The 12,159-nt window shown below is 50.5% G+C and overlaps 4 protein-coding genes across 4 annotated transcripts; 3 read left to right on the top strand and 1 right to left on the bottom strand.

Annotated features, from left to right (window-relative positions):
* Positions 1–1,244: 1,244 nt before the first annotated feature.
* Positions 1,245–2,364, top strand: HO133_009380 (uncharacterized protein; the record flags this gene model as incomplete). Its single annotated transcript, XM_037300241.1, has 2 exons — positions 1,245–1,657; positions 1,710–2,364. The coding sequence occupies 2 exons, from the start codon at positions 1,245–1,247 to the stop codon at positions 2,362–2,364; spliced, it is 1,068 nt and encodes a 355-aa protein (XP_037155067.1).
* A 366-nt stretch (positions 2,365–2,730) lies between these two features.
* HO133_009379 (uncharacterized protein) lies at positions 2,731–3,714 on the bottom strand (the record flags this gene model as incomplete). Its single annotated transcript, XM_037300240.1, has 1 exon — positions 2,731–3,714. The coding sequence occupies one exon, from the start codon at positions 3,712–3,714 to the stop codon at positions 2,731–2,733; it is 984 nt and encodes a 327-aa protein (XP_037155066.1).
* A 3,977-nt stretch (positions 3,715–7,691) lies between these two features.
* HO133_009378 (uncharacterized protein) lies at positions 7,692–8,816 on the top strand (the record flags this gene model as incomplete). The annotated part of the gene is made up of 7 exons (XM_037300239.1): positions 7,692–7,699; positions 7,769–7,787; positions 7,837–7,874; positions 7,930–8,073; positions 8,128–8,556; positions 8,683–8,761; positions 8,814–8,816. The coding sequence occupies 7 exons, from the start codon at positions 7,692–7,694 to the stop codon at positions 8,814–8,816; spliced, it is 720 nt and encodes a 239-aa protein (XP_037155065.1).
* Positions 8,817–9,624: 808 nt separating this feature from the next.
* On the top strand, positions 9,625–12,062 carry HO133_009377 (uncharacterized protein; the record flags this gene model as incomplete). The annotated part of the gene is made up of 5 exons (XM_037300238.1): positions 9,625–9,631; positions 9,696–10,800; positions 10,860–10,928; positions 10,999–11,281; positions 11,334–12,062. The coding sequence occupies 5 exons, from the start codon at positions 9,625–9,627 to the stop codon at positions 12,060–12,062; spliced, it is 2,193 nt and encodes a 730-aa protein (XP_037155064.1).
* Between the last annotated feature and the right edge of the window lie 97 nt (positions 12,063–12,159).

The raw sequence follows: 12,159 nt of genomic DNA, 5'->3' as shown, positions 1-12,159 counted from the left end.
CAACGACCACCATTGTGGGGGCTATGGACAGAAACATGCGACAAAGCAGATGGTATGACTGAGCATCCGTTTGCGGCGATGAAACTTAGCAAGCATCGCTGGAATGTAAATTCGTTTAGATAGACAGCATGTTCATAGGAGACGACTGATAGCAGTGAGTGTTGATGCACGAAATCATCCGGAAGGGGAGCATTGTTTCAATGATCACAGGGCAGCAACTTGCATTGGACTCAAAGAGGGCAAGAAGGAATTTCGAAAGATATTGTGTCAACTGATGAAATATCTTCGGAGATAAGAGTGGAATTTTTGGGAGAAATGATGAAAGGAGGAAAGGAGGAAAGGAGGAAAGGTTGGAGGAGAATGGGGGAAATGCAAATGGCAGACGATAATATCGATCATTCGTGGGGTCCGGATCCAAAAGAGGAGACTTGCATGAAGCCTCTTTTCTCTTTTCCGAGTACAGTACTTCGTACCGGGTGTCACTAAGGAATTATTTATTGTGGGTCTTGGTGTTGGCCCGTTGATCACTTGATCAATTCTCCATACTTATGTGGTGCGCATAGATTTCCACGCAGATATTCGGCATTGGCGTATCAAGCTTCATGTACTTTATCTGGTGGTACAGGCGCTTGAACTTGTTATCGAGAGGCAAGGAGGTTAGGTCAATTAATTTTATAAGATGGAGAAGGTCGGAACGAGGTGGAAAGCTGCATGAACTAATAAGTAGGATACCGTATTATTGTTATTATTGTTGGTCCTCTCGTCCTATCACTATGAGGAATAAATATTATGAGTTAAAGTAAGGAAGTTAAGGTAAGTACTGTAAAGTAAGATACGTATGAATTCCACCGGAGATCTATAGCCCCCTGCAAGAGTCAAAGAATCCCGCAATTTAGTGTCAGATCTCAACTCAAGCTGGCATAGTCGGTTGGAATAGAGCCAACCAAATCCTTTTCTTCTTACTCGTCCATCGCTCATCGAACCCAAATTGCATCCCACTCTCCATTCTCTCAAAGCCACGACGACAAGCCTTGCCCTCTTTTTGGCCCTCTTTTAGCCCCCCCCCGGTAATGACTCTCATATCGCCTTACCAATAATTAAATCTTTCCGCTGTCGTCGTCGCCCTCATCACCGCTCTCCCTTTTCCATCAGCCTCCTTCCCAACACCCTCCCACCTTCACCTTCAACCTTCCCACTCGCCACACCGAACCCCGTTTCAATGTCATCGGCGAACCGACGTCACGATGGCTTCAGAGAACAATGACCGTACCCTTCCACGTCATTCAACTAACGCCGGAGTACGTCGGGGCAGCAGAAATGCTTCCCGCACCAGCTCTCTCAGACTCTCAATCATCGAAGAAGATGCCAATTACGTCTCACTGCCTCCCACCTCCCCCCCGAAAACACACAATCGCCCTTTCCACCGGAGATTCTTAGGAGAACCTCCCCGCTATAGCGGACGATCACCTCCTACATATACACTCTGGGATGTGAAGGGTCCCAAGGGGGAGAAGTTTGAAGACTTGAGGAACAATGCATATGTTGCGCGGAGAGGTGGATGGCGGCGCATCTGTGTCGTAGCCGTGATCTTGATTGCCTGCCTCGTCGCTTTGGTTGTCGGACTCGCCGTCGGTCTGCATAAAAAACACAGCAGCAGGTAGGTGTAAAGGAAGCGGTCAAAATCCCAATCGGCTGACAACCCCGTGCAGTAGCGCTACCCCTGCGGTGCCCTCCTCGAGCTCCTCACCCAGCGCCGGACCTTTCCCAATCGGCTCCTATACTTTCATCACCTTCCTCGACACCACCTCCACCAACTGCACCTCCAACCCGGAAAGCTGGAAATGCGAACCCTCCGTCACCTACGCCACCTCCCCCACGAACTCCCAGGCCACCTTCAACTGGCTCATCTCGGCCGCGAACTCCAGTTCCGACCCCGCGTCCAACCTCACCATCTCTTCAACGGACAATCCCTTCTCCATCGACTTCTCAAACGCAACGCTCACCCTCGTCGATGCCGGCACGGACAACGAGCGCTACACATTCACCACGACGGTCGAGAAGTCCGTCTTCCCGTCCTTCAACGTCAAATGCGACTACAACGACACTCTGTTCACGGCGGATCTGTACACCAGCAAGCCGAAATCGTATCCGAGCAACTCGACCGGTGCAACGTCGTCGGCGGCCGGGGCCGCGGGCGGCGCTTTTGCCAATTGGAACTATGCCGTGGATGCGACGCAGTCGATCGGCGGCGGGGTGGACGTACCCGCGTGCTACGAATCGAACGGGGACCGGGTCACCTCTGGCTACGACGTGATGCCGGCGGCCGATTTCTGCAGCTGCGCGTACAAGAATTACGATCCCTGATCTCTGGCGGCGGCCTCTCTACTTCTCCTTTATACATCGCCCGGTTTTCATGATATACAGAAAGCGAGGCGTTCCGGGCGGGCAAACCGTGAGCGTTCTCAACAATATCTCCTGAGGAGGGACGGAGTCTAGGGGATATTTCGACTGGAGTGGAGATACATGTGGTGGATATCTGGAGACTGTATACGGAGTGCACACGGATTGTAATGCGTGACTTGTATCTATCTTCTCTTCGTTGCTTTTGAGCAATACCCTTTTGAATTGATATCAAACCTGAACCGCTCTCCCGATCAGTATCGCACTGACTTGAAGCCATCCATCATATCGAGCCATGGGTACTGACGGACGATTCGTCCGCTCTCCGTCCTAAATGTTCCCCTCCGCTACGATCTTCTCCATCGTGGACGCAGTTTGCGCCCGATACTCAGCCACAGCCATTGCCACCTTTTTGTCCCACTCGCCGTTGATGGCCTCGGTGACTTTGCGTACCATGGCCTGCCGGTCGTCTTCCAAGCCCTGCCTCAACCGCGACTCCCCTTCCGCCGTCGCCACTTGATGTGCCTGCAGCCGCTCCTTCAGCGTACGCTTGTCCGTAGGCGTCTCTGCCGAGCCGCTGCTGGATGGTCGAGGTAGAACGGTCCAATTAATTTTCTTGGTCTGACCGGGTGGAGCAGCGCCCCGATAGCCATAGTCTATCAATGCCCATATCCGCTCCCCGAGCTCGTAGTTGTCAGCCTTTTTCGCTTCCTCGCGGCTTACACTAAGATTTCTCAGCTTCAGGTTCCTCAGCTTCACCAGTGTGATTGTCTTGTCGAGCGTTGCAAGTGGCAGAGTCTTTGCATGCTCGACGGCTTTCACTTTTTCATGGCATTCTGGGTATGCGCTAAAGCTAGGATTGCCAATTCTAATACATACAGCCTCGACGGTGGTTTGCTCGTCTTCGGTCTTGATGATAGGTGGCTTGAGAATGAGCTTGACACGGCACATGCTCCCACGTTCGCGGTGCTTTTGTGTTAGAGTCACAGTACCATCAAATCTGATGCCGTAGCAGTTGTGTTGCGGGTCATCAATTGGTGACGGTAGCCTTGTCCATTCAGCCTGGTTGACGGTTTTGTAGAGGAAATCTCCTCTGGCAACGTTGAAGGGGTAGAGCTCTCGTGGCAGCGCCGGTGGCGCCATAGGAGAAGAAGGCGAAGCTGGTGGCGCCATGGGAGAATAAGATGGAGCTAGTGGCACCATGGGAGAAGAAGATGAAGGTGATGGCGTCATGGGAGAAGACGAAGCTGGTGGCGCCATGGGAGAGGATGAAGCTGGTGGCGCCATGGGAGAAGGCGAAGCTGATGTCGCCATGGGAGAAAAAGGCGAAGCTGTACAAGCTGTCGGTACCTTGGGGATTCTTTCAATTGGAGTCTAAACCTGCCTGGAAGTTGGATGCTATCTTGCAAGATGATGTCGGTCCGATAAGGACACGCACGCCGAGTGACCGAGTGATGGTATCAGCAGGGCATAATTAGTGTGCAGTAATTCGTGGCAAAGAAAGCAGGGTCAAGCGTGATGCCGCAAGCCAGCTCAGTGCAGGAGAGCTGACAATTCAGTATACTAAAACATGTAGACGCACGCTGCAAGAGGATGCACAAGCAATAATTCTGGTCCTAATGGCACATGGCGAGTGGAAAAAGATGAAGGTGAAGGACCAAAAAACGGCCGTCTTTGCTTGGGAAAAAGCTAAGCTTATTGAGACGCGATGTAAATGAATGAAGAAGGCACAACTGTCATTGATTTCAATGGAAGGAAAGAGAGACGCAGCAAATCACTGACAGAACAATTGAATCTTCGCGCAAGACCGCATCATGTCAGCACAGCACCCATCAAGTTTATGCCTGTAGCATGATACACAAAGGGAAGGTAATCACGGTCAAGTCCTCACCGGGCAATCAGAGCAAGCTGTATCGATTCAAGGAAACTCTATCCAGCTGAGCCTTCACTTTTGCTTTCGGCTACGGTACTCGTAAGGACTGTAGTAGACTAGAGTATAAAGTAATTCAATAAATCTCCATCGACCCTTAACTCAAGGGTTTGAGAAGAATGCTGCCGTTCTTCAGCCACACAGAAGGATATTCCAGTAGAGGAATCTCCACGCGAAGTTGCCCCAGATAGTCAGGGATAGCACTGACAGACAGGTCATGATCGTCGACTTCCCAAGATCGTGGCAACCACCACGTGGACGTCCCAAGATCGTGGCAGCCACCGTGGATTCTTCAGGATGGTATCGTGGCAACCATCATGTCGAATTTCTAAAGATCATGGCAGCCATGGCAGGCATGACATGTGGCTGGTACTCTTCTGGACATTACATCTACTATTTATATTAACTTTCTTCTTGTCGATCCTCTCTGCAGGAGGGCAGGTGCCTGGAGTGAAGCACAGATCGATGGGCCCCAAAAGGGCGCTTTAAGGTTGAACCAGAACGCTGGGAGCTGGCCATACATAAGACTAAATCGCTGACAGGAGGCCAGACCCGAGCACGCTCTAGCTTGGGAGTCTGGGACCGTCACTCACCGCAATAAACTTTTCCCACCTTTCATCAGAACTAAAAGACTTTCATGGCTGATTCAACCTTTTGACGGAGAGTGTCACGTGTCAAGTATCGAAGTATCTCCTGTGTATATTAGGCTGAAAATCGGACGTTTTCTTCACCGTCTTCACTTGGTCCTTCTGCTTGCTCGGGAAGCATCTGAAAGCATTTTGAAGCCGTCTTCAAGCCAGCACGGGTTATCCTTCCGGAGACGAAGCAATCCGATCTGGTGGCTTTTCTACCGAGATATGACCGTCCCTCTGTCCGACTAGCCTGATCCTTCTAGCCATGGGCGCACCGCCTATCGTTAACGGGTAAACTTACCATGCTGTGACGCCGATGGTCGGGCGAGCATGCCAGGTGGCAATACAGTAAGCCTTGAGTGGAGTATGGTCTGTACACAACGGTGGTATAAGCGACGCCGGACTATGGTGGTCTAAGGATCCTCAGCCTCAGGCAAGTTATGACTTAATAAGCAGACGACGCCGACTACTGCCTATTTTTTAAAGAGTTGATGTCTGCATGCGCAGGAGACAGCGGGTAGGCGCATGTAGGCCTATTGACTGGTCCGGGTATTAAACCGCGTCGGGTGCCGTTGGGTGGTTTGGGCTGCAAGTAGCCGACATGATCTCGATAGGCATGCATCTGGTGGTATCTGTTTGGCGCGCCCATTGGTGGAGACGGGGTCAAGCTTGAAGCTGGCCTGGGTACATTTGGGAAATGGAACGCAAATTGATCTGTTCGCTTGGCGTGCTCCTCGCACGAGACTACCGAACCCAAGGGTGTGGTTGAAGGGATCCCAGGCAGATGATTGCATCATTCCATCCTGCCACTACCCCATTTCCCTGCACTAGCGGCAATATCCATCAGCTTCCTGTGCGTGACCTGTAGGAGAAGAGGCTTCGCCAAACAACGCATAAAGAATTCCGTCGACCCGTGGTCCCACAACAGTGGGAGAGCATTCCGACCATTTTAACGGAGCCGGAATCCTTGGAGCGATGATGACAGCTATAGGTAGGTAGGTACCTTTTTGGCAGCACCGAGAGGGACTTTCGGGCCAGGCGTAATCATGGCCGATGCGAGTTTGTCCGAGGCTCCGGGTGCAATCATGCAGTGTGAAGCAAGCCAAGCGACTTGTCGGTGCGTGTGTCTCCCTCAGCATGGGTGAGGATGGGTGGAGGTTGGAGGAGAATAAAGGGGATAAGGGAAGAGAAGGATGTACGAGATCAGCGTGCTCCGGCTCCCGGGGAAAAGCCTTTTTATTTTTTTTCAGTCCTGAGACCTTGATTACTCTACTAACACCAGGACTTTTTTCTACTTTGAACATGGGTCTGTGCGGGAATGGGGTACATGATTTCCATGTTCCAAGTCATCTGTAGGTATCCCAGGGGGTGAGAAGGGAATGATGCATCGATCGTTGCAACTGTCGGGTCTTGAGAAAAGTGTCTTATATCGTGAGTGGAAATCGACGAGTAGCAATAGGTAGGTTTAGGGTTCAATAGTGGGCCAAACTGCATGGCAAGCTCAGTACTAATTGAATAAGTCCTAAAGTGTTGAAAGCATGGGGTCACTGGAAAGTAGTGCTGGAAAGCGGCCTCTTAGGCTGGCTTTTTTTTTTGGTTTTCAATCAATCAATCAATCTCCCACCGTCTCACCGGCCGAGGAACGGAGAGACGATCGTCAGAGACAAATTTGGGTCTTGGCCTAGGCTGATCCCCCTTCAAAATCATATGACATAAAGTAACGAGTATAGGGTCCCCGCCCCCCCCCCCCCGTAGCACAAAGTACTTAATTTGACCTACTTTAATTATAATCCATACCTTACCGTATTATTATTATGGGGGCTTCAGGGCAGGTCCGGTAGGTTTTGGTAGGTCTGGTGGTACCGGGAAAACAGTATTAGAGACCCCCCCGGACGAGATGTTGGCTTTAAGCCTGTTAGGGAGGTGTGTCGCGGCAAGCCATGAAATCCCGACACTCTGGTTCAGCCTAAGAATGGCCCCTGTTCTTGTTCTTTTTAGCATCATTGATAAATAATATGTTGGTTCTCTGTCCCGGAAGTTCTTCCTTTAATCCTTTTCGTCTCCCCAAAATTCCCGTCCCCATGTTGCTCAACACCGAGTTGTGAGTAAGACTTTATCCCACTCGGCATAACCTATAAAACCCAAAAAGCTTCCCGTCCATCTTAGTCTGGATGGTTGTCGTAGACATCCCACCTAAACCACACTCTCGCTTCCCATTCTTCTCGATGCGAGGAACTCATAGCAAGTTGATTCAGATTGGCAAGCAAAGGAATATTATCGTGGGCAGGCTGAGGACTAGAGCTTTCGTGCTTTTGCGCGGGCATTAAGCGTGATGAGCGGGCACGTCTCCAGCGAGCGAGCTCGAATCTTTACAACCGTACCATCTCAATGGCTAACCCCCGCTCCCGCTCCTTAGGAACAGTGAACCCCCGCCCTATAGCGAACATGGTCGCTTGTACCACGGTTATCGCAGAGGCATCTATCAATTCCCCTGTGACGAGGTCAGCGATCCAGCACTACCACCCTCTCTTTCTCCCTCATCTGTCCTTCATCACTGACGTCAGCCACCTGGACAGGCTGAAAAAGAACGACACGATGCCCTAGACCATATCGTCCTTCTTGCACGCAGGGATGAGTTGCACCGCGCGCCCCTTATCCCCTCGGGAGAGGATTACCCTCGATTGAGGATCCTAGATGTAGGATGTGGCACTGGCATATGGGCGATCAACATGGCGGAGTACGTATGGATTTTCAATGGTTTCAGGATCGAGATTCATCGCCCGGCTAACGAAGCTGAATCCTGCAGTAAATACCCCATGGCAGAGGTATAGCCTCGGACCCCCATGCTTCTAGAAGTCGCTAAATGCCGTCCAGGTCATTGGCATCGATCTCTCCAAAATCCAACCCGACGTGTTTGTGCATCATCTATCCAATTCCCGGCTAGGATCGCGCTAAATTACGCCGCAGGATACCACCGAATCTGCGTTTTCGAACCCCCAGGGATTTTGAGAGCCCGTGGTTTATGGGTGAAGACTCTTGGGACCTGATCCATCTTGCCATGCTTTGCGGCAGTGTTTCAAGCTGGCATGAAATGTACGCTAACGTACTCCGGTGGGTGATAATATGCGGAGCTGTTGACAGATGCCAGAACTGAAAATAGAATAGACACCTCAGGCCAGGCGTTGGCCACATCGAGCACGTCGAAATAGACTTAGTCCCTCGCTGTGACGACGATACACTTAGTCGTAAGGGAGAAGCACTCGAACATTGGTATGCTTACCTGTTCGACGCGACGCGACGTCACGATCGCTCAATTGCATATGAGCATGACAATCCAAGACATTTGGAGGAGTGGGGCTTCGTTGATGTTCAGCATACAAAGATCAGAATACCCATTGGTGAGTGGGGTCAAGACTGGCGAGAACATGAAATCGGAAGATGGTACAGGGTTGGCCTATGTGAGGCCATAGAAGCTCTCAGCCTCGCTCCTTTCACAAGACCCTCCTACAACTGGCCAATCGCAGACGTGAAGAGATATCTTGGCGAAGTCGAGACCATCGTCCAGAGAGCTGATATCCATGCCTACCACGAGTTGTAAGTGACAGCATTCTCCATCGACCTCAGGCGCTTTGCGATTTCTTGGCGTTTCTGACTAAGACGGCCATGGATTTGGGATGATGGATTTCATCATATCCGCTTGCAATGACTAATGGCAGGCAGGCACATTATCACCGCGAGAAAACCTTTCCCTCACGAAGTCAACCATGATCATAAGGCCAGTGGTGGGCAACAACAAAGGGCAGTTTTATGAAGCTGCACACATTTTAAGCTGATAATGACAGTTTCATTAGTGATCTCATCGTTCTTCCTCATCTTTTTGGGCTGCGGTCATGCGAGTAACGAAGCACGAAATCGCTCTTTCCTTCGAAATTGATCACGGTTTCAGGACCCTCTCGACGGCCTTTCATCCTTTGGATTGGTCTCGATGCGAGTGCTGTCTGGAATTATTGTCTTGAGGCTTTGACGATCCAGACTGTCCTGTGTGACCCTTTCCAAGAGCGCCACAAGTACAAGATGGTTCGACGCGCAACGGCTCTTGTCACGATATATAAATGATACGGCTCTGACGGCAGCCTTAATCTTATGAGTTAGCCTATGTGGAGGCAAGCAGCCTATGTCTGTTTTATGTTTTGATTCCCTCATTCATTATGGCATGGAAATTAGCGAGATATCCCATCCGTTGGAAACATTTTCAGGAGGAACAAATTGTAGACGAAGGCTCGGAGCAAATAGGAACGACAAAAGATGACTTATGAGTTGGCAAAGCATTCTAGTCTCTCGAAAGACCAAATTTCCAGTATTCTGTATATTCTATAAAGTACGTGCTGTCTAATGTCAGCTAAGTCCAGGTAGCGAAAATGTTTCCGAAAACCTCGGAAAGGCAAAATGTGGTCTTGGCATTCAGCCCTATTGTCTTGACACCTTCCCTACCATTTTACAATTCGACAACTCTTTCTCTTCGCAGTAGGATGTACCTGCGTCAAGAGCTGTCGATATTAGTGTCGTCAATCCCATCCCTTTACCTCCATTGGCTGGCCTACAGGACTAGCTACATAATCTTCCAACTCATTTGCATCAAGTGAAACCTACTAGGTAGTAAGAATGGTGAGTAAGTGTTGACACGGATGAAACAGTGTCTTTACCAAGAAAAACAGCTAATCAACCACCTCCAGTCTCACGCCCATCCATCCGCCTGCCTTCCTCGTCCTCGCGTGCTTTTGGCTGGATCTCCCTTCACCTCCCGCCTCTCAACTTCATTACTCTCCATTATGCCTACTTCATTGGAGTATGTCTGTCGTCGAGCGTCATATTCTGGGGATCCTCTACACCGCCGAGAAGCATCAGCTATGTCGACTCTCTTTTCCTCGTGGTGTCAGCCATGACCGAGGCAGGCCTCAATACTGTCAACCTTTCGCAAATGAACACGTTTCAACAATTCATCCTCTTTCTGCTCATACTACTTGGATCCGCGATCTGGGTCTCGATTGCCGTCGTGCATGTGAGAAGGAAAGCTTTCGAGCGAAGGTTCAAGAGCGTAATCGAGGAGGAACGGCAACGGCGGCGGAATCGCGGCACTTCGAGGCGAAGGCTATCGTTGCCGGGTTCTCGCTCTCGATCGAGGCCTGAAGTTGACGGAGTTGTGGTCAGGGGCAGGGTAATTCCTTCAGAGAAGGACCTCGCAGAAGAAGCTGATGGGAACCTTTCCCGCCCAGACGACCAACTACAACTTAATGGCAATGTCTCACTGACTACTCGTCGCTTCCCCAAGCCTGAAGCAGATGCAGAGGATCTCGCGGCAAATAAATCAAGCTCCGATCCTGCTCAAGCTGGACAGCCTTTGAGCATTGACCCTGGTGTGACACGCCGGATTGCATTCGCGTCGCCTGCCTCACCAACAAGAGAGCGACAGCACGGGCGAATCTTATCTATGCAAGGGGTTGGCGCACGGCAAAATGTAGAGAACCATCCCATCAGCTCCGCGAGACCCATATATGTTGACGAACTACCAAGGGTAGATGAAGGGGACGCGGAGAGCCTACCTTTGCCACGACATGGCATCTTGTTAGGAGGTTCCGTCGGCAGAAATTCCCAGTTTAGTAATCTCAGTCTTGCGGAGCGCGAAAAAATTGGGGGAGTGGAGTATAGAGCTGTTACATATCTAGCGGTTATCGTTCCCTTGTATTTTGTTCTGTGGCAACTCCTGGGTTGTCTAGGCCTTGGTGCATATGTTGCGACCAAGAGAGCGAGTACAACTGAGGTCAATGCCGAGAACCCCTGGTATGCTCGAAATGCATGTCCTCTTTACTTGGACATCAGACAGCTGACTCTGCCCCCAGGTGGGTTGGCGCTTTCAACGGGGTTTCTGCTTTCAATAACAGTGGGATGAGTTTGCTCGATGCCAATATGTACGTTTCTTGAAGCTTTCATGACTCTTGTCGTCGCTGGCGTTTCATAAAAGCTGACCTGGATTCTCAGGGTAGCTTTCCAAACATCCGACTACGCTCTTATCACCATGGGCCTTATGATTCTAGCCGGCAACACCTGCTATCCGGTCTTCTTACGATTGATCATATGGGCACTTTTCACTTTACTGCCTGACAATGAGAAGTTCTTGGAACACAAGACCACTCTTCGATTTCTACTTGACCATCCTAGAAGATGCTACACGAATCTCTTTCCCTCCAGACATACCTGGTGGCTTTTAGCGACTCTTGTTGTGTTGAACGGGATTGATTGGGCTGCTTTTGAAGTCCTCAATGTCAGTAAAGCCACATAAAGCAGCTGCCCAGTAACGCTGACCATGCGTCCAGATCACTAACCCCACGGTGACCTCGTTACCCTCCGGCTCGCGCGCTCTTGACGGTCTCTTCCAGGCCCTTGCCGTGCGCAGTGGCGGATTCTACGTTGTACCCATTGCCGGTCTCCGCATCGGTCTCCTGATTCTCTATGTAATCATGATGTACATATCCGCCTACCCTGTCCTCATAACGATGCGCAACTCCAACGTCTATGAAGAGCGAAGCTTAGGCATCTATGCTGATGACCCTCAAGCAAAACAGGGGGAGGAAAGTGGTCAAGGGGTCCTTGGTCGCCTCAAGCGGACTCTGACAAACCAACGAGGACCCACAGAGTCGAGGGGTTACTTTGTCCGCCAACAACTTCGTGGTCAACTGGCTCACGACATATGGTGGATCGTTCTTGCCATCCTCTTCATCACCATCACGGAGACTAGCCAATTCGAGCGCGATCCTGTTGATTACTCTGTCTTTAACGTCGTATTCGAAGTTGTCTCTGCGTATGGCTGTGTGGGCATCAGCGTGGGTTTGCCGAATGTCGCATACTCCTTCTGCGGAGGCTGGCATGCAGTCAGTAAGCTTATTCTCTGCGCTGTCATGTTGAGGGGTAGGCATAGAGGCCTGCCTGTTGCCATTGATAGAGCTGTATTACTACCGGGCGAGCACCTGGCTGCTGCTGAGGAAGAAGATGCTCAAATTAGGTTGGATAGGACAATGACGATGAATAGAGGAGGGAACGTATGAATATAATCAAGAGTGAGTGTAATGAAGAGTATTTTATGAGAACGAACAAAGGAGAAATTGTGAGAACTTTCAAAATTGGATTCGCATGCTGAAACAA

Source organism: Letharia lupina (genome assembly GCF_014066315.1).
Source record: "Letharia lupina isolate WasteWater1 chromosome Unknown contig_6, whole genome shotgun sequence".
Lineage (NCBI taxonomy): Eukaryota > Fungi > Ascomycota > Lecanoromycetes > Lecanorales > Parmeliaceae > Letharia > Letharia lupina.
This window is presented reverse-complemented; position numbering and strand designations above follow the sequence as displayed.